This window comes from Hyla sarda, chromosome 3 (assembly GCF_029499605.1).
Source record: "Hyla sarda isolate aHylSar1 chromosome 3, aHylSar1.hap1, whole genome shotgun sequence".
NCBI classification, from domain to species: domain Eukaryota; kingdom Metazoa; phylum Chordata; class Amphibia; order Anura; family Hylidae; genus Hyla; species Hyla sarda.
The window spans coordinates 47,210,084-47,236,836 of record NC_079191.1 but is presented as its reverse complement, the minus strand read 5'-3'; the positions used below and the strand labels follow the sequence as shown (position 1 = coordinate 47,236,836).

General features: G+C 46.3%; 1 protein-coding gene across 5 annotated transcripts in view; it reads left to right on the top strand.

The window, feature by feature from the left end:
* Positions 1-26,753, top strand: part of KIDINS220 (kinase D interacting substrate 220) — a 188,457-nt gene that overhangs the window by 20,522 nt on the left and 141,182 nt on the right. For all 5 annotated transcript variants that reach the window (XM_056564135.1, XM_056564134.1, XM_056564131.1 and 2 more), the window contains exons 3-13: positions 5,967-6,065; positions 12,050-12,148; positions 16,685-16,783; positions 17,291-17,392; positions 18,608-18,706; positions 19,545-19,742; positions 24,880-24,978; positions 25,119-25,217; positions 25,513-25,611; positions 26,215-26,392; positions 26,588-26,752. In XM_056564135.1, the coding sequence (XP_056420110.1) occupies positions 5,967-6,065; positions 12,050-12,148; positions 16,685-16,783; positions 17,291-17,392; positions 18,608-18,706; positions 19,545-19,742; positions 24,880-24,978; positions 25,119-25,217; positions 25,513-25,611; positions 26,215-26,392; positions 26,588-26,752 (1,336 nt within the window). The remainder of the gene's footprint in view (positions 1-5,966; positions 6,066-12,049; positions 12,149-16,684; positions 16,784-17,290; positions 17,393-18,607; positions 18,707-19,544; positions 19,743-24,879; positions 24,979-25,118; positions 25,218-25,512; positions 25,612-26,214; positions 26,393-26,587; position 26,753) is intronic.

Sequence of the window (26,753 nt, the reverse complement as noted above, 5' to 3'; positions counted from 1 at the left end):
GGACGGTCCAGGGCCATTGGTCTTCCCGGGAGTCCCGTCTCCCAATCAACGTTCCGGTACTGAGAGCGATTTTCCTATGCCTTCAGCATTGGGAGTCCCTCCTTCAGTCATTCCCTGTCAGAGTCCAAATGGACAACGCTACGGCTGTGGTATACATAAATCACCAGGGGGGCACCCACAGTGCCTTGGCAATGGTAGAAGCGGCCAGGATTCTTGCCTGGGCAGAGTGTCACGTTCCTTCAATTTCGGCAGGCCACATTCCAGGAGTGGGCAATTGGGAGGCGGACTTTCTCAGTCGCACCACAGCCGACTCAGGGGAGGGGTCTCCATCCGGAGGTGTTTGCAGCGATATGCTCCCACTGGGGGACTCTGGACGCGGACCTGTTTACGTCCCGGCAGAACCGTCGGGTCCCTCTCTTTGTGTCCAGAGCCTGGGACCCTCTGGCACTTGCCGTGGACGCGCTCTTGATTCCTTGGACCAACTTTGCCCTTCTGTACCACTTCCCTCCGCTTCCTCTTCTTCCCAATGTGATCCTTAAGCTCAAGGCGGAAGGCGTCTCGGCGATTCTCATAGCCCCGGATTGGCCGTGGTGAGTGTCGTACGCGGACGTAATCCACCTTCTCGTGGACGCTCCCATGCGTCTTCCTGATTGACCTGATCTTCTCTCTCAGGGTCCCCTTTGACACCCGAATTTACTTCCGCTGCGTTTAACGGTGTGGCTGTTGAAACTGTGATGTTGAAGGCCAAAGGGTTTTTTCCCCCTAACCTCCTGTCTTTCCTGCAGGCCGGTTTAGAAACACGTCTGGCACTCAGTTCCTTAAAGGGTCAAGTGTCCGCGCACTCTATACTTTTTTTAATGGCCTCTGGCGTCCGACTCTCACGTCCGCACCTTTTTGCAAGGGGTGGCCCACAAGGCTCCTCCTTACAGGTCCGCCACTCCTCTCTGAGACCTGAACTTGGTGCTGTCCGCCTTGCAGGACTCTCCCTTTGAACCCCTCCGCGAAGTCTCTCTTCGTTTCCTTTCCTGGAAGGTAGCCTTACTCTTGGCCATCACCTCTATTCGGAGGGTCTCTGAATTGGCGGCCCTTTCCTGCTGTTCTCCCTTTCTCATTCTACACAGGGGTAAAGTGCTACTTCGTCCGGTCCCCTCTTTCTTGCCGAAGGTGGTTTCCTCCTTCCACCTGAATGAGGACATCATTCTCCCCTCCTTTTGTCCCAATCCTTCCCATCCTCAGGAACACTTCCTCCATAAGCTGTACCTAGTTCAGCACTATGACTCGCTGTTTGTGTTTCCCCATGGATGACGTAAGGGGCTTCCTGCTTTTAAGGCGACCATCTCCAGGTGGATCCGGTCGTCCATTTCCGACGCGTACCGCTGTAAAGGGAAGGTTCCACCCTTTTGAGTTACTGCTCACTCTACCTGCTCTGTGGGGGCCTCTTGGGTGGTACGGAACAGGGCTTCTGCTATGCAGGTGTGCAAGGCGGCCACCTGGTCTTCCGTGCACACTTTTGCCAAGTTCTATCAGGTGCATACTTTGCATCTGCCGGTGTGGGACTTGGTCTCAAGGTTCTGCAGTTGGTAGTGGCTCAGTACTCTGCCTGACTTCCTCTTGCTGGGATTAAATTTTTCCCAATCCCCAGGGACTGCTTTAGGACGTTCCACGGTTCCGGTGTCCCCCAATGTAGGCGACCAAGAAAAGTAGATTTTTATACTTACTGTAAAATCTATTTCTCGGAGCCTCATTGGGGGACACAGCACTCACCCTTAGGTTGTTGGTTTGTATTTTTTGTTTAGGTTGCTTCTCTCTTTGGCTCTCTCCTACTGCTCTGGGACTAAATTGATTAGTTCAGAGTCAGTGGGCAGGTATACCGTATATACTCTAGTATAAGCCGACCCGAATATAAGCCAAGGCCCCTAATTTCACCCCAAAATCCCAGGAAAAGTTATTGACTCGAGTATAAGCCTAGGGTGGAAAATACATTATCCCCCCTGTCATCATCCAGACCCCCGTCATTAACTCCCTCATCATCATCACCCTGTCATCATCCCCCCCTTCATCATCACCGCCTGTCATCATCTCCTTGTCATCATCCCACACCCCCCCTTCATCATCCCCTTGTCGTCATCACCACATGTCATCAGCCCCCCCCTTCATCATCACCGCTTGTCAATGTCTGATACAGTGGTCTTCAACCTGCGTACCTCCAGATGTTTCAAAACTACAACTCCCAGCAAGCCATCGGCTGTCCGGGCTTGCTGGGAGTTGTAGTTTTGAAACCTCTGGAGGTCCGCAGGTTGAAGACCACTGAGGGCGGAGAGTTCACTCGAGTATAAGCCGAGGGGGGGTGTTTTCAGCACGAAAAATCGTGCTGAAAAACTCGGCTTATACTCGAGTATATACGGTATCCTGCCAGGAGGAGCCGACTTTTTTTTGCCTAGTGTCAGCCTCCTAGTGCAAGCAGCATATATCCACGGTTCCTGTGTACACCAATGAGGCTCAGAGAAATAGATTTTACAGTAAGTATAAAAATCTATTTATTTATTTTTTTCATGTCAGGAGTGTTATTATTATCATTATTATTATTATTATTATTAATATTAATTTTTTTTTTTTTTTTTTTTTTTTTGAAGCTTCCTTGTAAGATTATGGTCACACAGCAGAATTTCATCACTGAATTTCGTCTATTTCTCCATGCATAAACCATAAATCTGCTTCAAAGTAATTTGAGGCAGATTCAGGCTCAGAATTTCAATGTGAAAATTCTGCCTGGAGTCCAAGTCAATTGATGTAAAGGAAAGGTCCTGACAAGGAGGATGTTTTGCTTAAAGGGGTACTCTATGGAGACGGCAATGTCTGCGTGGTCCTAGAGCCAACTGATTCAGTTGCTGCTGGTCGGCACCTGCCGCACTTTTGTCCAGCCGGAGATTCCGAAGTGTGAACCTGGCCTAAGGGTATGTTCACACTAGGGAATCTCCACCCGGAGATGTTCCAGGTTGACTACTCCATCTGAGAGGCTGCCGTCTAAATCCTTCGCCACTAGGACCGCAGGGACCTGCACTGTCATCATTGACGGCAGTGCAGCCTGCGCATAATTTATGGGGTTCAGCTGCAATGCTGGACACAGCACCTGCTCAACAATAATGTTGTTCCTTAGAAACAGATCTTATATTGATGCTGATCTATTGAGTGCGCCCCCAGATGACCTGTAGACAGTGTAAGGGCCCATTCACGTTATGTATTTTTTGAGCAAAATTCAGTGGAAATTCCGGATCCCAGACATGTTCATTCCTTTGCGGAATCAGCTCTGACATGCATTGCTGTCCTAGTACCCGCTACAGATGGAATCTCGTAGTGTGAATGAGCCCTTACTGTTCAGGAGGCCACTAGTGTTGGACTTGTGTACAGTCTAGTCTTCTCTCTTAGCTGTAGGGCAGTGTTTTCCAACCAGGGTGCCTCCAGGTGTTGCAAAACTACAACTCCCAGCATGCCTGGACAGCCAAAGGCTGTCCAGGCATGCTGGGATTTGTAGTTTTGCAACGTCTGGAGGCACCCTGGTTGGGATACACTGCTGTAGGGTGATATTTCTCTTATGGAATAATCTGACCTGGAGTGAGTAAGAATATTTCCATGCAGTCGGCGAGTGTGAGCTGGCACTGTATACTCACACCAGACAGTCACGCTGTCACCTCCCTCACTAGTGTCAGGAAATCAAAAACCACAGGATGTCTTACTATTCAGGAGCTCCCTGCCTATACATTGACCAAAGGTCGGCATTAAAAGGGATATCCAGAAATATGAAAACAGAGCTAATTTCTTTCAGAAACCGCTCCCTGTCTGTCTCCAGGTTGTGTGTGTGGTATTTCAACTTGATTCCATTCACTTCAATGGAAATGAGTTGCAGCACTACACCCTACCTGGAGACAGACAGGGAGCGGTTTCTGAAAGAAATTAGCTCTGTTTTTATATTTCTGGATATCCCTTTTAATGCTGACCTTTGGTCAATGTATAGGCAGGGAGCTCCTGAATAGTAAGACATCCTGTGTTTTGTTTTCCTGACACTAGTGAGGGAGGTGACAGCGTGACTGTCTGGTGTGAGTATACAGTGCCAGCTCACACTCGCCGACTGCATGGAAATATTCTTACTTACTCCAGGTCAGATTATTCCATAAGAGCAATATCACCCTACAGCAGTGTTTCCCAACCAGGGTGCCTCCCAGATGTTGCAAAACTACAAATCCCAGAATTAGATCTGTTTTTCTATTCCTGGATAACACCTTTTTAAAGGGGGTACTCCAGCCCGAAGACATGTTATCCCCTATCCTTAAAGGAGAACTACGGGATTGAAAATTTTCCTTAGGATAGGGGATAAGTTTCAGATCGCAGGGGGTCCGGCCGCTGGGGCCCCCCATGATCTCCCGTACCGGGCCGCGGCTCTCTGCATAGAGAGCGCGTGTCGACCACCGCACGAGGCGGCGGCTGACACGCGCCCTCCATTTACTGCTATGGGAGAGCCGAAGCGCTGCCTTCGGCAATTTCCGGCTCTCCCATAGCAGTGTATGGAGGGGGCGTGTCAGCCGCTGCTTCGTGCGGTGGTCAACACGCCCTCTCTAACCAGAGAGCCGGAGCCCCGTACGGGAGATCGCGGGGGGCCACAACGGTCGGACCCCCCGCGATCTGAAACTTATCCCCTATCCTTAGGATAGGGGATACATTTTTCAATCCTGTAGTTCTCCTTTAAGATGTCTGATTGCGGGGGTCCCACCGCTCGCATGCAGCACCCACATGTGGGAGCTGCACACAGCGCAGCAGCCTCTGAGTCTGCCGGGTCACGACTACGGGGCCGGAGTATCGTGACATCACGACTCTGCCCCCGTGTGACGTCGCGCCCCCGCAATGCAAGTCTGTGGGAGGGGGTATGGCAGCCCTCCGCTTGTATCGCAAGTCATCCGGCACGGAGCGAAGTTCATTCCGTGCACCGGATGTCTGAGGTGCCGCATCTGAGATTGCAGGGGTCCCCAACCCCCCCCCCCCCCCCCGCAATCAGACATCTTATTCCCTATCCTTTGGGGAGGGAATAAGATGTCTAGGAGCGGAGTACCCCTTTAAGCAACAAACTGGACATTTCTGGAGACTATATGACTGACGCGGGGAGGATTTATCAAACACAGTGATTCTTACACTGGTCTTAATGCATGGATGCAACTAGAGTAAGATGTGCCAAATTTACAGAGACCCAGGTCTCCTAAAAATTTTTTTTTTAAATTGGCTCTGAAATTGATGCCAGCTGTGGGCTGCAATAGACTTCAGCTAGAGTTTATGCCAATAGTGAATACAGTCTAATCCAGTGTTTCCCAACCAGGGTGCCCGCAGCTGTTGCAAAACTACAACTCCCAGCATACACGGACAGCCAACGGCTGTCCGGGTATGCTGGGAGTTGTAGTTTTGCAACAGCTGGAGGCTCCCTGGTTGAAAAACACTGATCTAATCCCTTTAGGCATCGCCTTCTAGTAGGCATCTGGTTTGTGCACTAGGTGGCGCTGACTGCACAGGAAAAATCTCATAGTTGAGCCTAAATAGAGAACACAAAGCAGTAAGGTTTTCTTTAGGTTGGGAGCTGTGTATCATATGGGCAAGAGCATAGACCCCCCCCCCCTATTCTGTATATTGGATGATACTAATGATAGACTGAATTGTGTAAAATTTTTAGGCCCCGTACACACTACGAATTCATTGAGGAAACGTTCCTCGCTGACACAGCTGTCCGGGCATGCTGGAAGATGTAGTTTTGAAACATCTGGAGGTCCACAATTTGGAGACCACTGCTTTAAATACATCTGTAGGATGTGATATGTGACAGATTATCATCACACCCAAGCGTTATTTCAAGATATGACATCAGGCGTTAGCTTGGCGTATGTTTTTTTTTCCCCCCCACTAACCCACGCATGGTATTTGTCTTTCAGAATGGGCAGACTGCCCTCATGTTGGCAGCAGAACAGGGCAACCTGGAGATGGTTCAGGAGCTGCTTCAAAAAAGAGCCAACTGCAACCTGGAGGATGTGGTGAGTGTCTCCCTATGCAGATGTCAGCGGGAGGTTCATCGAGGTTGACACTAGGTGCAATGGGACTAAATATTCCATAGGCCAGGAAACAGTAGTGCTGTAATATGGCGGCCTATGTTCACGTGGCGGGATGTCTGCCCGTAAAATTTCCACCAGACATTCCACATATAGTGGGTGCCGGAAAACATGCTTGCGCTGGGACCGTTTGGAAACCTGGCAATGCATTTCCTCGGGAAGAATTGACATGTTCTTTCTGCGGAGCGTGGAATTGGAGTTCTGCCGCATGTATGGTGCAGCAGAATCCCATTGAAAACAACGTGACTCTGGTGCAACAGAATTTCCGAGTACAATTTTTCCACCATATTCCACTTTGAAATTTTGCCTTATGGCTCATTCTCACTACGGAATACGCGCTCGGAAAAGGAGATGGCAATGCATTTCGGAGCACATTCTGCCCAAATAATGATCTTGTCTGGAATTTCTGCTGGAAATTCCCTAGTGTGAATGGTGCAGCAGAATCCCATGGGTGCTGCACTGTGTTTTTCAAGAAAAAATCTGCAGTGGAATTCCACTCAGAAAATGTTCGAATCTGTTCGAGAGGGGGAGAGAGCAATGACTTTGCATACCTTGTCCTGTGAAGCATTGCCTGTAAGTCGTCATACACCAGCTGACAAACCAACCCCTCCCCTGGAGGTACCAGAAAGTTATACAGATTTGAATATTACTTCTATATTAAAATCTTAATTCTTCCAATACTTATCAGCTGCTGTATGTTCCAGAGGAAGTTGTGTAGATCTTTCCAGTCTGACCACAGTGCTCTCTGCTGACACCTCTGTCCATATCAGGAACTGTCCAGAGCAGGAGCAAATCCCCATAGCAAACTTCTCCTGCTCTGGACAGTTCCTGACACGGACAGAGGTGTCAGCAGAGAGCACTGTGGTCAGACTGGAATGAACTACACAACTTCTGTAGTATAGAGCAGCTGTTAAGTACTGCAAGGATTAAGATCAAAGTAACTTACAAATCTGTTTAACTTTCCGGCACCAGTTATTTGGAAGCAATATTAAGGACTCAAAGTTTATCTTATTTTAACCCAAAAAAGGGTTCGACACTATGGCAACAAGAAAAGTCGGCTCCTCCCAGCAGGGTATACCCGCCCACAGGACCTGAGGTAATCAGTTTTTGCTTAGTGTCTAAGGAGGTAGACACGGTTTGGAGTTCTCTCCAGACCAGGTCTCATATTTTTTATTTTCCTAGTTAGGGAATGTATTAGCTTTTTTTATTCCTTTTTCTTTCCTGTTTTCAGGTGGGGACTCAGGAACTTAGCGTTCACTGTTTCCCCATTGCGAGAGGTGGAAGGCATCTTGGATGTACTCTTAACCCCCTCTCGCCAACGGTCAGCATCTGGGTTTGTACCTCATGGGTCCGGGTCCCCCATCTTTCCCTGCTTGTCTTGCTTTTCAAGCCCGGCATGATGCAGGTGATGAAATGCTGACTGAAGACTCCATTAGGTAAGTTCTTCTGACTGAAGGTGAGTATAATCCCTCCTTTTCTTACAGGTAGTGGACTTTCAGCCTCTGGAGACACCCAGTTTTGGCCCACTCTTTATACATGAGGACTGGGGGCCTGGCAGGAGGGACTTGTTTTCCCTCCTTTTTATTGCAATGGGGTCTCTTTATTTATTAGAACTTGGGGGACTCTGCAGTGGTGTGGGTCTGAGGTACAATGCTGTCTGTGCGACTTTTACTATCATGAATGGAAGCAGCTTCGGTTCGGCCGCGTATCGCGCCCGTCATTTTCCCTGTCGGCAGCGGAGGCTGCCAGCGGTGTGTTCGGCCGCTCCCTTCCCCTGTCATTCGCATATGCGGTCGCATGTGCGTTCGGGGCTGGGAGCGGGCGCCACTACCGTCCGCATGTAGTTTGACCGCGGCAGCGGAGGCTGCCGGCGATGTGTTCACTCGCTCTTTCCCCTTCCCCTGTCATTCGCATGTGCGATTGCATATGCGTTCGGGGCAGGTAGCGTGCACCATTTTCGGCCGCATGTAGTTTCACCGCGGGCCCTGTACGGACTTGGCTCCGCCCACCTGTGGCCGGCGGGGATTCTTCAGAGCGCGCGATTTGTCACAGCTCAGTGCTGTGCGTGCGCAGTGGGATTCTCTCTCTGTCTCTCTGTCTCTCTCTGTCTCTCTGTCTCTCTCTGTCTCTGTCTCTCTCTGTCTCTGTGTCTCTCTCTGTCTCTGTGTCCCTCTCTCTCTCTGTGTCTCTCTCTCTCTCTCTCTCTCTCTCTCTCTCTCTCTCTCTCTCTCTCTCTGTCTCTCTCTCCCTCTCTCTCCCTCTCTGTCTCTCTCCCTCTCTGTCTCTCTCTCTCTCTCTCTGTCTCTCTCTTTCTCTCTCAGCTTAAAGTCTGGGATGCGGATGCCGCCTCCAAAAAGTCTCTGACTGAACTTCCATTTACTGGTTCTCGGCTTTTTAGTGAGCACCTAGTTGAGATAATCTCAGAGTCGACGGGCGGAAAGAGTTCCTTATTACCTCAGAATAAGGCTCCCAGCCCTACTTCCCAACTGAAGGCCATTTTCAATTTGTGGCTCTCACCTTTTGGTCTGGCCACTGCTCCGTGGTTCCTTACCAAGGTCCTGGCGCCTGTGATAGCCCTTTTACGGACAAAAGGTGTCTCCGTGATTCCTTACTTGGATGACCTCCTGATCAGAGCTCCAATCAGAGCTCAGAATCTGGAGAGTCTTGGTCTCAACCTCCAGGCCTTGTCTCGCTTAGGTTGGATGGTCAATCAAGACAAGTTCAACCTCTCTCCTACCCAGTCTCTAGTTTTCCTGGGGCTCTAGTTCGACGTGGCCTCTGACGCTTTCGACTCCCGCCGGACAATCGGCTGACTCTCTTGTCAGGAGTCTGATTACTTCTGCACCCTGCACCAGTTTCCATTCGCTTTTGCATGGAAGTCCTGCGTCGGATGGTGGCGGCCATGGAAGCCATGCCATTCGCCCAGTTTCATTATCAACCTCTTCAACTGTCGATTCTCTCCCGGTGGGACAGGTCTCCATTGTCTCTCGACCGCAAGATCGTTCTATCTCGACAGTCTTGTCAGTCCCTTCTGTGTTGGCTTCGTTCCCCCCTGCTTGTTCTGGGGTGCTCCTTACTGCCCCTCCACTGGCAGGTCGTCACAACTGATGCCAGTCTGTCGGGCTAGGGAGGTGTTTTTAAGGATCGTACGGTCCGGGGCCTTTGGTCACCCCGAGAAGCCCTTCTCCCCATCAACATGTTGGAGCTAGGACAATTCTATCTTTGCTTGCTTCATTGGGAAATTCTCCTTTGGGCGGAACTCAGGGTTCCGGCCATCTCAGCGATTCTCATTCCGGGCGTACTCGACTGGGAAGTGGACTTTCTCAGCCGGTCCCCAGCCGACCAAGGCGAGTGGTCCCTGCATCCGGAGGCGTTTGCAGAGTTCTGCAACCTCTGGGGCACTCCAGGCGTCCCGCCACAACCAAAAAGTTCCTCTTTTTGTGTCAAGACCGGGACCCCTTGGCTCTGGTCGTGGACGCCCTGTTGATCTCTTGGTGGGGCTTTGCCCTACCTTATCTGTTTCCTCTCCTTCCTCTCATTCCCAGGGTCCTGAGGAAACGAACAGCAGAGGGCGTTCCCGCCATTCCCGTGGCCCAGACTGGCCCCGGAGGGCATGGTACATCGACACTGTCAGGCTCCTGAATGACGTACCGCTGTGTCCCCTACTTCCCCCTCATCCAGACCTCCTATCTCAAGGTCCCCTGTGCCACCCCAATTTACCGTCTCTGCTTTTGACGGCGCGGCGTTGGGACCGCGGTTCTAAGGACCCAAGGTTTCTCTTCCCAAGTGATTCGCACCATGCTCAGGGCTTGCAAGCCCTCCTCTGCGAAAGTTTACCACCGTACCTGGCAGTTTTATTTTCGTTGGTGTGAAACTCTCAGCCTTTTTTCTCCGGTCGTGTTTTCCTTTCCCCGACTCCTTTCCTTTTTGCAGTCTGGGATGGAACAAGGGTTGGGTCTCAGCTCCCTTAAGGGTCAAGTTTTGGCCCTTTCCATTCTTTTTCAACGTCCTCTGGCATCCAATTCTCATGTCCAGACCTTCTTCAGGGAGTGGCACACGCTGTCCCTCCTTATCGGTCCCCTTCTTCCCCTTGGGACTTTAACTTGGTCTTACGTGCCCTGCAAGGCACTCCTTTTGAACCTCTCAGGGACATTCCTCTTCGCCTCCTTTCCTGGAAGGTGGCTTCCTTATTGCTATTACCTCTATTAGGAGGATGTCAGTGCTGGCAGCTCTCTCCTGCCGCTCTCTCTTCCTGATTGTACACCAGGACAAGTTGTTTTCCGTCCAGATCCGTCCTTCTTACCTAAGGTGGTTTCAGCCTTTCATCTCAATGAGGACATCGTCCTGCCGTTCTTTTGTCCGGCCCCTTCTCATCCCAGGGAGCGTTTGCTCTACAAACTTGATGTGGTGAGGGCTGTTCAGACTTATCTCTGTCACTTCTTCCTTTGGGCAGTGTGACTCCTTTTTTGTTCTTCCGGAAGGTTGTCGTAAAGGACAACCTGCTTCCAAGGCCACCATTTCTCGGTGGATCCGATTTGCTATTTCGGAAGCATACCGCTGCAAGGGGAAGATCCCATCCCTCAGGGTTTTGGCTCATTCCACCCGTTCTGTCAGGGCATCCTGGGCCCTCCGCAACAAGGCTTCGGCCTCGCAGATCTGTAAAGTGGCCACATGGTCGTCTTTGCACACTTTCGCAAGGTTCTGCCAGATTCATACCTTTGCATCAGCTGATGCTAGTCTGGGCCGTAAAGTGCTACAGGCGGCGGTGGTCCAGCCGTCCACCTGACTGATTTCCTTGCCCACCCAAGGGACGGCTTTGGTACGTCCCATAGTCTGTGTCGCCCAATGGAGCCGATAAAGAAAAGGAGATTTTTATGCTTACTGTAAAATCTCTTTCTCAAAGGATCCATTGGGGGACACAGCTCTCGCCCTGTTCTGGTGTTTCTATTTCAGTCATCTGTCGGAGGGTGTGTTCAGTTACCTTTTCTTCTGGTTGCTCGGACAGTCTGTGGTTTTTTTTCTGGACCGGTCGGTCCTCTCCTATTGCTCTGGGACTAAAACTGATTGCCTCAGGTGCCTGTGGGCGGGTATACCCTGCTGGGAGGAGCCGACTTTTCTTGTTGCCATAGTGTCGAACCCCCTAGAGACAGCAGCATATACCCATAGTCTGTGTCCCCAATGGATCCTTCCAGAAAGAAATTTTATGGTAAGCATAAAAATCTCCTTTTTAGAACTTAAAGGAGTACTCTGGTGCCGAGTACTCCTGCTCCGTCCTGCCCGGGCTGCAAAAAAAATGAAAATAAACCATCTCTTACCTTCCTGGGTTCACGAGGAGCGCCACTACAGCTGATCGGTCATCCGGTCCATCTTCTTCATACTTCCGTGTGAACGAAGCGTCACATGGCGCTCAGCCTATCGCCGGCCGCCACGATGTTCAGCCTCGGCGCATAAGAGGCTCGGCGCCATGTGACTCTTCGTTCACACGGAAGTATGAAGAAGATGGACCGGATGACCGATCGGCTGTAGTGGCGCTCTGCGGGAACCCAGGAAGGTGAGTGATGGTTTATTTTCATTTTTTTGCAGGACGGAGCAGGAGTACTCTGCACCAGAGTATTCCTTTTAATAAAAATAAATGCTATTTTTTGCAAAATGTAAAATTGTGACTCTCCCCTTTAAGTAGGAGATTGAGTGTTTTTCTCTTTGCTGTGTTTTGCACCGTCATTGTCGATATAAACCATCATTATGTGAATGTGTGAGGTTTTATTTTTCACACTTCTTCTCCTGTGGAGACATCTCACACTCTCCATGTCCACCTGGTATGACTATCTGGTGGGTTCTCACACAGTCCGGACTCTATCAGTATGTGTTATCTGGCTTTGTTTCCTCACCTCTGCTCTGTTTTGTTGTAGGATAACTGGACTGCTCTCATTTCTGCAGCCAAGGAAGGACATGTGGAGATTGTCAAGGAACTGCTGGACTGCAATGCCAACCTGGAGCATCGTGACATGGTACACCTCACCCAGAGTCGACTTTTATGTGTATATGTCAGTGTTTCCCAACCAGGCCTTCGGCTGTCCAGGCATGTTGGGTGTTGTAGTTTTGCAACAGCTGGAGGCACCCTGGTTTGGAAAGACTGATGTATGTAGTGCAACACTGCATGGAGCATCCTTAAAGGGGTACTCCGATGATAGATAGAGATATATATATATATATATATATATATATATATATATATAATATATATATATATATATTTTTTTTTAAATGAACTAGTGCCAGAAAGTTAAATAGATTTGTAAATTACTTCTATTAAAAAAAAAAAAAAAAAAATTTTTTTTCTTTCCAGTACTTATTAGCTGCTGTATACTATAGAGGAATGCCATGGCTAAGTTTGAGCGGATCTGGGGACCATGGCTAGACACTGCGGGACTACCCTCCCAGCTCCTTCTGCGGTTGTGTAGGGGCCCCATGAAGGCCTTCTCCTCAGCTGGTAAATAGTTAGGTTCCTTTATGCCAGGGTTGCTCCTTTGCCAGGGTTTATTATTTGGGGTTTACTCGTACATTGGTGTACCTAAGGCTATAGATGTGCATCCGACTCCCTGTCCTCTGTGTGGTGTAAGTCTCTCCCTTTTTTCCTTCTGGCCTCTCTTCTTGTCTCTCTTTTTGTAGTCTGGCTTCATGGGATTGTCTCCTTACCTGTATTGTCTATTTCGAAATGTGTTGCTATTTCTCCTAAACTGACTGGTGCCTCCCGACGTTGTCCTTTATTGATACCTACCTGTTCTTCTGTGCCATATTTCTATAGCTCCTTATCTTGGTTGGCTGGTCGGGCGGTACATCAGGAGACTGCGCTCCGTTCTTTTTGACTGCACTGTTTATTATGGGGATATATTCCCCTTTTTGTTCGTTTTTTGTGCCCATGTATCTTATTTCCCCCTTTTTTTGTTTTCTCCCCTCTTTTTAGTTTTCCCCCCTTTTTTATTATTATTTTTTTTTATGTGAGTCACGTGTGCAGAATTCGATATCACCATTATATGTATAATGCTACTGAAGAATCAGGATGACTACTATCGCTATTGCACTTTCTTTACTTGGCTGGGTCGCTCTGCCAATTGTGCGGCCTCTATAGAATGTGACTCACGCTGTTTGTTTCTGTGTTGTACTCTTGTTTGAAATGAAAAAGGAGTTTAATAATGAAAAAGATCTGATTTAAAAAAAAAAAAGGAAATTCTTTTCTTTTTGAATTTCTCCTTTGTCTGTCCACAGTGCTCTTTGCTGACACCTCTGTCCGTGTCAGGAAGTGTCCAGAGCAGCATAGGTTTGCTATGGGGATTTTTTCCTACTCTGGGAAGTTCCTAAAATGGACAGAGGTGTCAGCAGAGAGCACTGTGGTCAGACAGAATAGAAATCCAAAAAGAAAAGAATTTCCTCTGTAGTATACAGCCGCAGATAAATATTGGAAGGATTAGGATTTTTCAAATAGAAGTAATTTACAAATCTGTCTAACTTTCTGGCACCAGTTGATTTAAAAAGACCTAAAAAAAATAAAAATAACATTTCCTCCTGGGCATCCCTTTAAGCCCCTCAAGTTCTGGCCTCTTGGGTCTTTAAAGGTTTACTGTCATTTAAGAGAAAAAATATGGATCGCTAGTTATAAGCCGCTACATTTTCTCTGCATAAATTTATATAGCAAAAAGGTAGGGATTGATTGACAGATGGTGAAAATGGCATGCTGCTGTATACTCCCCGACTTATAAGGCTGCATTCACACCTCGTTTTTACATTACGGGTGCCGGATCCGTATACTATGGTTTTAGGTCCGGTCAGGAAACCGCATATGGGTCAAAAATGAGCCGACCGGAGTTACCGCTTGACTCCAATCGGCTCATAAAAGTAAATGGATTTCAGCGCTGGTTCAGCTGGGGTACGGAAGTGCACGGTTTGCCCCTCCCCCAGCCGGCATCGGTAACGTTAAAACATGGTGTGAATGCACCCTAACTAGCGATGGCAGTAGGACTCCGGAGTAAGACCCGGTGCGATCAGAACTTTTGTCATGTCTGTGTTTTTTTTTTTTTTTAATAGCGTTCGGAACCGTTTGTTCCAAACGCTGAGCAGTGGAGTACCCCTTTAAGCTTAAAGTCTATCTGCTTGTTATATGCTAATAAACTCTTTCTGGCCCCGCAGAAGCCACTGCGGTTCAATGATGTAAAGCGGCCGCTGTTGCTGTGCAATGCACTTCTGCGGGGCCAAAACGAGTTTATCAGGGTATACACGCATTTACAAGCACCCTCATCCCACAAGGATATTTGGGTACAAAACCTTTTTTACCCAAATTTCTTTGGAAAAATTAGTGTGCATATTATAGGCCGGTGCATGTTATACCCTAATAAATACGGTAACTTTTCAATAATATCAGTACGGCGGGGGAGGGGCTGTTACACTGGGATGGCAAACTATTAGGCCATGCCTTTGGTGTGGCCTGATAGGCAGATACTGATGGCTGACATGGGTGCCCTTGTTATGCCCCTGACTGCCATTCTAAACCATCACAGTGTTGAGAAGCAGACAGGCACGTTTTCCATTGTTCTCAGCATATAAAGGGTTAAGAAGCCAGGATTAAAGGTTTTTCCATTCCTGGTCATTGACATTAGTCACCACAGGTTTCCTGCTGTTGATTGTCCATGTACCTACTGTGCCTGTGCGATCAAGGTACAAAACTGTATGTTCTGTAGGCTCTTTGTAAGGTAATGAATAATGAACAGGTACATCATGGAGTATTGACAGGTTAAATCTATATGTTGTTCCTGGGCTCCTTAGTGAAGTAGTCCTTTTGTAAGAATAGTTGCCTTTTAAAGTGTACATCAAATGTTTTTATGACTAATGACTCTTGTACAGGTTTTGCACTACACCAACTGCAGAGAACTGGGAGATGAGCACCAAATTTAAAATGACTGTCAGTGTGAAAAATGACTATTGTGCACGGTGCAGCAAGATAGTCATTTGTCATAAAAACATTCTACTTGCACATTAAATGGGTTGTCCAGGGATAAATACGCACAGCAAATTTCTTCCAAAAAACATGACTACTACTGTCCTCAGGTTGTGTACGATATTACAACTTGGCTCCATTCACCTCAATGGAATTGAGCTGCAATACCACACACAACCTGAGGACAGGGGTGGTGCTGTTACTGAAAGAAATTAGCTCTCTGTTCTCTGGATAACCACTTTAATATGGAAACTGGATAAGGGATACGTTTAAGATTGCGGGTGGTCCGAACGATGGGACCCTGCACAATCTCCTGTATGGAGCCCTGGCTCTCCTCGGGAGCGGCGAGTCACAACCCCATGACTGAAGCGGGTGCTGCCATGCCTCCTTCATATATTTCTATGGGAGAGCCTTTTGACTATCTTAGGTTCTCCCATAGAGATATATGGAGGGGGCGTGGCGCGACACTCCAGGGGAGAGTCGGGGCTCCATACAGCATAGGGCAGTGTTTCCTAACCAGGGTGCCTCCAGGCATTCTGGGAGTTGTAGTTTTGCAACACCTGGAGGCACCCTGGTTGGGAAACGCATGTCATAGTAAAAAACGTATGCCCTATGCCAATCTCCTTTTTAAAGGGGTACTCCATGGAACTAAACACAGCCTATCCTTTCCCTCTCACCAACCTATTTATTTGTCTAACTATAATTCATTAGCTATATAGAGCAGTTTCCCTCTTTCAGTCATAACTTGCATGCAGGGAGTGAGAAAAATGTTGTAATCAGATCTTGCCTTTTTCTCTGTAAACCCCTCAATGAGCCCTAGCTCCCACCCTCTTGGAAGACAAACACCATGTGATTTCTGTCTTCGCAGCCACACCTCCCCTCCCCCTCCCCTCCCTATGTGAGGATCTTGACAGCCGAGAAGCCCAGTCTCCTCAGCACATAACTCTGCTCTTTACTTGCCGTAGATCTAATCACTGACTGCTGCCATTCAGAGCATAGCATGATTTATTGCTGGGGGGGAAGGATACTTTGAAAGAAAAGACATGTACAGTGTGTGCTGCTGACTGTGTTTACAACAACACAGCATGCACGCATATAGTTAAAGTAATTGGCTTGCAGCCATTACACAGAGCCGCACTGACTGCTGGAAGTTCTAGTCTGGGCTGCAAGCAAGGAAGAATATTTAGGAGACAACAGGGGCCACAGGAGCTGACAAAATAATACGGATAACTACAGGTGAAACAGAACAGGTATTGTGGTGGCTTTGGGGCATTTTTATTTTTCTTAACTTCCCTGGAGCACCCCTTTAAAACCAATATGGAAGCAGTTCATTGTGATCTAATGAAAATATATGAATGGCATTGTACACATACTTTTACCTACCTAGCGCTGCGTCTTGTGAGGCTGCCTCTTAATTTTTTTTTTTTGCTCGTCCAACTTTTCCCCCTTTTATTCATCTCTTGATCTTTAAAATCCTGAAGAGTCTGGTTTCTTGTTCTTGTACATGTGTAAATCTTCTTGGCTCTGAGTAACTAAAATCTCCTTCCTTTTCCAGGGTGGATGGACTGCTCTTATGTGGGCTTCTTACAAAGGGTGCACCGAGGTTGTGGAGCTGCTTCTCGCCAAAGGAGCTAACCCACACATAACTGGCCTGGTAAGGTCCCTTTTACTGGATCCATAATTATTGCCGGACGTCCTATATATTAAGGAAAATACAAGGAATACACCTATATCTTATATATTTTTTCTCAATACCCGTGTTTCCCAACCAGTGTGTCTCCAGCTGGTGCAAAACTACAACTCCCTGCATGCCCGGACAGCCTTCGGCTGTCCGGGCATGCTGGGAGTTGTAGTTTTGCATGCTGTGAGTTGTAGCTTTCCAATAGCTACAGACACAATGATTGGGAAACACTGATTTATACTGAATGTATTTCGGTAAGACAAAGGAATAACATAAACAATTAAAAGAGGAAATAATTCTAAATACTCCTCCACAACAGCAATTTTCCCAGGAGACAGACGGGTTCGGTATAATTATATGTTGCTGCCGAGGTGCGATATTTGTGGTTGTTCTGCTGCCTTTTAAACATTGTTTTCGTTGCGCTCAGAAATCTGGAACGTATAAACATTCTTGTTTCTTCCCTCCTTCTCTGGTTTTTAGCAATACAGCGTGTATCCGATTATTTGGGCGGCTGGGAGAGGTCACTCTGAGATTGTCAAGCTACTGTTACAGTACGGAGCCAAAGTCAACTGTTCAGACAAGGTAGATACTATATATTATTTATTATTATATTATATTATATTATATATATATATATATATATATATATATTTATATATATATATATAATTATTATTATTATATTTTTATTTTTTATTTTTTTATTATTGCCATTGATATTGACCTGTTTGGACATTGACTCCTTAATGCCACATGATGGTGATAAAATATATATATATATATATATATATATATATATATATACATGCACACACACACACACACACACAAATATATATTGGGGCCATTATATGGGGTATTCCAGTGAAAGACTGGACTTTTTTAAAATCAACTGGTGCCAGAACATTAAACAGATTTGTAAATTACTTAAATTAGTTCCTAAAATGGACAGAGGTGTCAGCAGAGAGGACTGTGGTCAGACGGAAAAGAAATTAAAAAAGAAAAGAACTGGAGCATACAGCAGCTGATAAGTACTGGAAGGATTAAGATTTTTAAATAGAAGTAATTTACAAATCGGTTTAACATTCTGGTAATATATAGTTTTTCACCGGAGTACCCCTTTAAGGATGTATGGTGTGGGCTTGGGAGCAGCGTTCTCTCTTTACCTGGCAGCTGTGACTGCTCCAATCATTTAGACTACGACATCTAGATGGTCAAAAGTCGCAACCTAGTTTCCTCATGGGTTAATTCAACCCCCCCCCCCCCCCCCCCTGCTTATGGCAATTCGTAATAGGAGAGATGAGGCGTCACTTAGTGACGTCTCAAAAAAGTCCCATATATTATAATTGTATTATTCATAAAAATAATAATAATAAAATAAATTGGATTTGCTTTAAAAATGAAGCTGGTGAAGCTTTCTGGCTTCCGTAGTCTGTACATTGCAAGAAGGGTCCGGTGTCTCGATGGTGATTGTGCAGGGGCAGAAAATTAGTTACTCGCTGGAAGACTTCTATAGTTGACGGCATGTGATTTCCAGCATCAGAAAAAGCACCATCCCGGCCATTTAACCCTTTCTGCACTGCTGTCCATGCAGACCTAGGGAAGAGGCTTCCATTGTCACCCTATTGCGAGTCATGACAATACAATAATCAGAGGTGACGGGTTTTATACTTTCAGTCTGGGGGCCTAAAAGACGACACTGCATATCTCTAGAATAAATGCCTTAGGGCTATAGCTTATACGTGTTTGTATATGGGACGCTGTAAAAATGTATGATTCTGTTTTGTCTCTTTTTAGTATGGAACTACCGCTCTCATCTGGGCTGCAAGAAAAGGTCACTTTGAGTGTGTGAAGTCTCTGCTGCAGATGGGCGCTGATGTTGACCAAGAGGGAGCTGTAAGTTTCTGCCATGGCTTTTTTTTTTCCCCTTTAGCCCCTTTTCCATTATGAGATACTCATATAGTAATGAAGGCTTTGTATGTAATCAGCACTCTTAAAGTGTACTTGTATTTTATTTTTGACTTGTCACAGAGACACATAAAACCCACCGATCAGAAGAACGTGCAGTATCATGCTTCACTTATAGGCTCGCAGTGATCTCCATCCTATGGCCCCATTATAAGCCTAGGGGCTGTCCAGAGAAGCTGGACGAAGAACAAAGCAAGCTGTGGAGTTAAAGGGGTACTCCGCTGCTAGACATCTTATCCCCTATTCAAAGGTGTCCCCTATCCAAAGATGTCTGATCACGGGGATCCCACTGCTAGGGCCACCCATGATCTCCCGCAGCACCCGGCGTTCTAAACAAATGCCAGGTTCCTGCGTTAGTGGTCGGGACGTAACACCACACACCCCTCCATTCATGTCTATGGGAGGGGACGTGTCTGACTACACTCCCCCTCCCATAGACATGAATGGAGGGGGCATGGTGTGACATCACGAGGGGGTGTGGCCGTGATGTCAAGATCACGGCCTCTGGCTCCAAGCGTTCTGTACAATATGTTCAGAACGCTGGCGCACCAGAGTACCCCTTCAAGCTCCCTACCACACGGGTCTTCCTGCTCGTTTTCTTAATCGGTGAGGGTCTTGGCACTCAAAACTTTTTATGTGTCTCTGTGGCGTGTCAAAAGTTTTTCTAAATGACAGAGACTCTGTAAAGACATTGTTCAGCTTGGACATCTGCATATGTATTTAAAGACCCCAAATGAAAAGCTGATCACGCTTATTCTTTTTGCAGAATTCTATGACTGCTCTTATTGTAGCAGTGAAAGGCGGATATACGGACTCCGTAAAGGAAATTCTGAAGAGGAACCCAAATGTGAATTTGACCGATAAAGATGGGAACACAGCCCTAGCTATTGCAGCTAAAGAGGGTCACACAGAGATCGTGCAAGATTTGCTGGATGCCGGTACCTACGTCAATATCCCTGATCGGGTAAGATTTTTGTGTGTGTTTTATTTTATTTTTTTTATTTTTTTTTTTAAAGGGTAAGCAAATGTTCTTTCTGAGAATACAAAGCCCCCACGTTACATGTATATGTTGCTGTGGAAATGCTATGGCCTTTTATTTTTTGTTCACGTAGCTGTCAGTTTTTAAATGTGGGCATACCTTTATCTGTGATTTTCAGCGTTTTCTAAGTTATATAATCATTTTATGCAGCAGTCAGGTACAGTCTGTTAGGCGTGGCTTGGGGTCCGCAAAGCTCCGCTCCTTGATTTCAACGCTCCACAGCGCATGCGCCCCTCCCTGCCGGCTCTGATGTGTTCGATGCCAGCTTGCATTGACGGAGCAAGCGCTCACTCCCTCACTCAATGCGCTCGCTCCAGCTGTCCAATACAGAAGCGAGGATAGGAGTGTCGGTGGGGCTTTGCGGACCCCAAGCCACACCTATCCGACTGTGCATTATTTAACTGCATGCAGTTGTCTGGAGGACCCCCAGCCTTTGAACATGGGCAACAATGGTAATTTCTTTGTGAACACATGACATTGGAGTCAAGTAGAGCTGATAAGCAGGTGCTGTATTACTGCAGCACATGCACTGTGTTGGCCACCTTTTAGCATCTCTCTACACTACATGTACTTTACAGCTTCCAGATGTTTTTTTTTTTTTTAAGATTTTTGTCTATTAAGACAAAACAAAAATGTGAAGCGCAATGCCACTGATAAGAAAGATTAAACAAGTATGATTTAATAACCTAAATGAATGTGATCCGCCCCATAAGATCGGGGATAGAGAACAATATCACGTATGAATATCCAACATTTAAATAGTCTCTGATTTCAGCCTATGTCACAATGTTTACAGCCAAGAAAACCTCTAGGCAGAAAACTCTGTTTCAAAGGAAATTTCCGTCGCAAGAATAGATCTGCCCAAAGAATGAACATGGTTATTCTTACAGCAGAATCCACAGGCAGAGTGGCTTTGTTTAAAGAGATAGCGACACCACATTTGCCCTGCCATTTCCACTGGGAAAACATATAGTAATACCTTTGTAATGTAAATGTGCTGTGCTAACAGTTCCTTGGGTGGTTGCCCCATTCATTACCGTCTCCTTCTGTAGCCCTGCCTGACCACCAAGCCAGAGCTGCCCCTCAGTGTCACTTTTCCTTTATTCTGCTCTGTGCCAAGTTGCCGTGAAAATAAGTTCTGATTCCACATAATTTCTGCTCCATTTACCATGGAGCAGAAAGGTGAGGGTCCCTAGAGGAATTAAATTGGTACTCTGCCCCTAGACATCTTATTCCCTATCCAAAGGATAGGGGATAAGTTGTCTGATCGCGGAGGTCATGTCGCTGGGGACACACACGATCTCCCTGCGGCAACCCGGCATTCGTTTAGAGCATCGTGTGCAAGCGCTGGAGGCTCGTGACGTCACGGCTGTGCCCCGTTCCTGACGTCACGACTGCGCCCCTCTTATGCCGTCACGCCCCCTCCCATAGACTTGCATTGAGGGGGCATGGCCGTGATGTCACGAGCAGGGCGCGGTCGTGACATCACAAGCCTCCGCCCCCATCGCCAGTCATCCGGCATGGAGCGAAGATAGCACCGTGCTCTGGATGTCTGTGTTGCCGAACCCAAGATCGCTGGGGGTCCCCAGCGGCGGGAAACCCGCAATCAGACATCTTATCCCCTATTCTTTTGGATAGGGAATAAGATGTCTAGGGGCAGAGTACCCCTTTAAGTACCACGGTTTGAACATACCAGAAATGTACTTGAGTGTAAAGAAGAATAACCTAATAACCATAAGTAAAAAGAGAGGAAGAAAAAAAGACCTGTAAGGATGGGACAGACTGTAATGGTCCGATTGTAAACTGGGGAGAGGCTAAGGGGCAAAAGGGGATTAGGACATTTGTGAAGGGAGAATACCCTTACAATACCAGTATTGAGGATGAGACTTTAAGAAATATTTCACAAATTGTGGAAAATTTGCACAAGGCAATTGACTTACCTCGTTTGTGTTGATTTGGTGACACGGTTAGGGTGGAAACCAAGGAACACAAGCTGAGAACATCTTGAGGAATCTTTCTTGAGGTATCTGCCTTATCCCCGTTACATTTAACTTAACTTGAGAAATAAGATTCTGTAAAATTTAGGCGCAATCTGTCCGTGCCTTCTTTTTACTTTGACCTCTAGCGTCTTAGATGTAAATCCCTTTACACATACATGTTTAGTACAGAGTGAAGTACATACCCATGACATTGGGCAGCCTCCCAATATGGAATGAATTGAAGTATTTGTTTACTAGCACATTAAAGCAATCTAATCGCATATGTCTCGCCCATCTGCTCGCGTCATTTAGCCAAAGCCCTTGTGTGGCAGGACCGGACAGGAGCAGATGGGCACTGTGCACTATGGGATTTGTTGTAAAATCATCCAAGTTGAGCTCTTTTAGTAGTTTGATATTTGGGTGCCCCTGGGCCTGGTTATCGGGAAGAGAAAATCGTCCTTCTGCAGTAAAATTAAAATGAAGTTGAAAGTAATTGCTGGCAATGTGTCTGAAAAAAGTTTAAGCTGGAGGAAAGTTTCCCCTGGAGACGCTTTAGCCGGAGCTTTTCTGTGACAAAGCCACCATTAAAGTTCTATGTAATGATTAATAATTGTGCTATGGTACAGATGGATCGTGTTCAGGGTCTGGTGCCCCCTGAGGGTTCTGCTGGTCACTGCAGGGATGTGTCAGACTACTGATGATGCTTTCCTTTCCTATCCTACTGCTTTAATGTTTGTAGCTAGCAATGGATGTTTTTATTGCCTCTCTTCTGCATACTTTTATATTTTTAAATGGTCACTCATTTCAAACAACTTACCTCCATTTGTTAGCCTATGCCAGTGTTTCCAAACTAGGGTGCCTCCAGCTGTGGCCAAACTACAGCTCCCAGCATGGGAGTTGTAGTTTGGCCACAGCTGGAGGCACCCTAGAAGGGAAACACTGGCCTATGTGATTCGTAACATTTGGATATCACTTCACTTTCTCAAAAATAGCCCCTTACTCCAGGAAAAAGCTCACTTCTGTCTCACTTCTTTGCAGTCTGCTGTTTTTCTGCCTGTTGTTAAAGGAAACCGGTCATGGTGCAAAATTTATTTAGACCGGCAATGGAGATACTGATTTTGATTAAAAACTCCCCAATGATTTACTCTAAAATGCTTGAGAGGCCGACCTAAGTGACGTGATTTCTCCCGATTTGTGTAATGACTAGTTACCCAGGTCCCAGTACGTCCTTTAAAATTTTTTTTTTAAATTATGGTTTCTCTGAAATGCTCAAGCATTTTGGAGTAAATTTTAGTGTGTCGGGATCTTTCTCTCTTCACTTGCTTCATACTGCCCGCAGATTGGTAGCATAGAATCAGTCCATGGCTAGTAACAATCACTAAAACAGAACACGGGAAGTTGGGGCACTGGGCTACTGCTATGTGCAGGCCTCATTGGGGAGAAGATGTGTGCCTGGACTGTGTCCCTGCAAGCTTTGAGCCTGTCTAAATCCTCCAGGTGTTGGACACTGTCCCTGAAAGGTAAAATCAAGGCTTCCCCATCTTTTCTTGGCAACATTTCAGTGCTTAATATAACCCCTTTCTTCATAGTGCCTTGTAAAGCCATTGGACCAGTAACCCATTCTCTCTCTACATGACGTTTATAAGTAGTGTACTGTAAATAATCTCCCATCAAAGTGCTAGCCCATTTCAGTCCAGTGCACTACAGTCTCAGCACTATGTCATGGCATGGCAGAGAGGAATCTTTGCTTTGATTGACCAGACAAGTAAGGGAGGAATTTCCTGTGCATGTACTGCTGACCAATAGCCCAACTCTGGTCCTGCCCTCTGAAATCGACAGAAGTGAAAAAGCTGTGTCCGATGGAACAGCAAAGGGGCTCAATAAAATCAGTGAGTAGTGAAAAACACCTTAGGGGAGATTTATTAAAACCTGCCCAGAGTGCAAGTTGCTGAGTTGCCCATAGCAACCAATCAGATCGCTTCTTTCATTTTTGAAAAGGCCTCTGAAAAATGGTTGCTATGGGCCAATCAGCAATTTTTCCTTTGGACAGGTTTTGATTAATCTCCCCCTTGTCACCACTCTGAACAGTTAATCTAACAAAATTGGGTAAGTTTTTAAATTCTTCTGAAGCAACAGGTACACATAGTAAGAATCTGAATGATAAAATTTTGATACCCATATTAGAAGATATAATTGCATATCACTAGTACAAAGGGGAGTGCAACCTCTGGGACACCTACTGATCATCTTTTTGGACTTGGGTCACATCAATTTGGACCTAAATTAGAATCTCCCATTACAAAAAAAAAAAACTCCAGCTAAAATTAACTTAAATGGGCACTGTCAGATACAAAAACTTTTGATATGTTGTAAAGCCTGTATAACCAATAGGTTTTGTAATTGCTTTCATTAGAAAATGTTCAGTATTTCATACTGAAAAAGCCAGTCAAACAACTACCCCCCCCCCCGCCTGCTTGGACACATACTAGTCCTGCTGTGTCCATGCGTCATCATCTATGTCATGGACACACTTCCTTGATTGACAGCTGGTAGCGCAGGGCTCAGAGCTGGAGGAAACATTTTCCCACTATCAGCTTGTGTCCTTATACTGTCAGTGAGGACAAGCTGGGAGTTGTAGTTTTGGTAATGCTAGGGGAGATGTGAGCAGACAGCATACTGAGGGAGGGGGCGGAGACATGCACACCTCCATTCATTTCTGTGAGAGCTCTGATGATGCCCGAGAGCTGTATTTGAGTCTCTTCGGCGCTCTCATAGAAATGAATGGAGCGTGTGACGGCTAAACAACTCGCGCTCCTCACTGAGTCAAGGTCCCGTTCCGGAGATCACAGGGGGTCCCAGTAGTTTGACCCCCTCCCTGTGATCAGCTCCTTAGCCTTTATTCTGTGGAAAGGGGGTAACTTAATTTTGTCTGGAGTTCTACTTTAAGCTTCCTGTGATTCTGTTTCTGTTGGCTCCTGAGTAACATTTTTTGGTATAGTGCATTGTAAATACTGTGCAGCAAGTTTAGTATAAGATTGTTTTGTGTGCTTTGTAACAGTATACTTTTATATACCTTGTAACAGAATGGAGACACGGTGCTGATCGGGGCCGTCCGCGGTGGTCACGTAGAGATTGTCCGCGCCTTGCTGCATAAGTATGCTGATATAGACATCAGAGGACAGGTAAAGCCTCTTCCCCCATCCCCTACTCTTTATTTAATTCAAGACATTACATTATTTAAATCTTCTGTCTTCTGTGTTTGGTGATAAAAACAGCGAAATGTGCAGTTTAAATCCTAATGTATTAATCTTATGTCTTCTAGGATAACAAAACTGCTTTGTACTGGGCTGTGGAGAAGGGAAATGCAACTATGGTTCGTGACATTCTACAATGCAACCCGGACACGGAAATCTCCACTAAGGTAATGGAGAACAAGTTGTCTCAGACTGACTCTCATTAATGTGTTACAGTTGATTGCAATACGGTGTTTCCCAGCAGGTGTGCCTCCAGTTTTGAAACAGCTGGAGGCACCCTGATTGGGTAACACAGTTCGCAGGTCACATCAAGCTTAGCTTTTGTGAAGAGTATATTTTATGGTCATAAAGGGTCTTTGCCCAGTCCATTTCTTACCCTGTTTCGCCCTCCTTACATAACCTTTAATGTGTTCAGCTCATCTAGGTGCAAACCCTTTATTCACATATGGCATTTACTTTTAGGATGGAGAAACACCGCTGATCAAGGCAACGAAGATGAGAAGTATAGAAGTGGTGGAGCTCCTGCTTGACAAAGGGGCAAAGGTTTCTGCAGTCGACAAGGTAGGAGAGTTAGTAAACTGTTGGGGTCAGACATGATGTTTCACACATACTTGTAGATTGGGTAATCCTTAATTACCATAACCTGCACTAACGACACTAGCTGCTTAAAGGGTAGGTTATAAGTGTCTGATCATTGGGGTCCGACTTCTGGGGACCCCACCAATCACAAGAATGGAGGTCCTGTGTCTTCCATTTGAATGGACTAGCAGTTAGGCATGCACACTGCAGCTCACTTCCATTTTATGGTTCTGGTAATGATCACTGACCACTGGTATCTGTTATCTTCAGGCCAAAGTGTTGAATAGCGCAATAGCATGCATGTCTGACCACAACTCCATACAAACAGGAACCCTGGACCCTTTTGTCTTTAGTCATCTGCAGTGTTTCCCAACCAGTGTGCCTCCAGATGTTACAAAACTACAAATCCCAGCATGCTCGGACAGCCTTCGGCTGTCCGGGCATGCTGGGAATTGTAGTTTTGCCACAGCTGGAGGCACACTAGTTGGGAAACACTGTTGTCATCTGTTTAGTTTTTTGACATTCACAGGGTAAGTGTCCAGTGTGCAGTTTGCATAGAGAAGACTAAATACAGTATATTTTCAGAAAGGGGACACTCCTCTTCATATCGCGATCAGAGGAAGAAGCCGTAAACTTGCAGAACTGCTGCTGAGGAACCCGAAAGATGGGCGATTACTGTACAGGCCCAACAAAGCTGGAGAGACCCCGTACAACATAGACTGCAGCCACCAGAAGAGTATTCTTACCCAGATATTTGGAGCCAGTAAGTGTTGGATATTGTAGATTGTATTTTTTTCCACCCACAGTAAAAAAATTAAAAAAAATTGTTTGCCTTTACTTCAAGATTTATTCATTTTCTCTTGTCAAAAATTTAAATGTGCATTTCTTTTTTTATAATGTAATTTTTTTAGTGTGTGTTTTATGCCAGGCTTCATTTAGTACATGCTTTCTTTTACAGGGCATCTTTCTCCGACTGAGTCTGATGGTGATATGCTGGGGTATGACTTATACAGTAGTGCCCTGGCGGATATACTCAGCGAGCCTACAATGCAGCCCCCAATCTGCGTTGGACTTTATGCTCAGTGGGGGAGTGGAAAGTCCTTTTTGCTTAAAAAGCTGGAAGG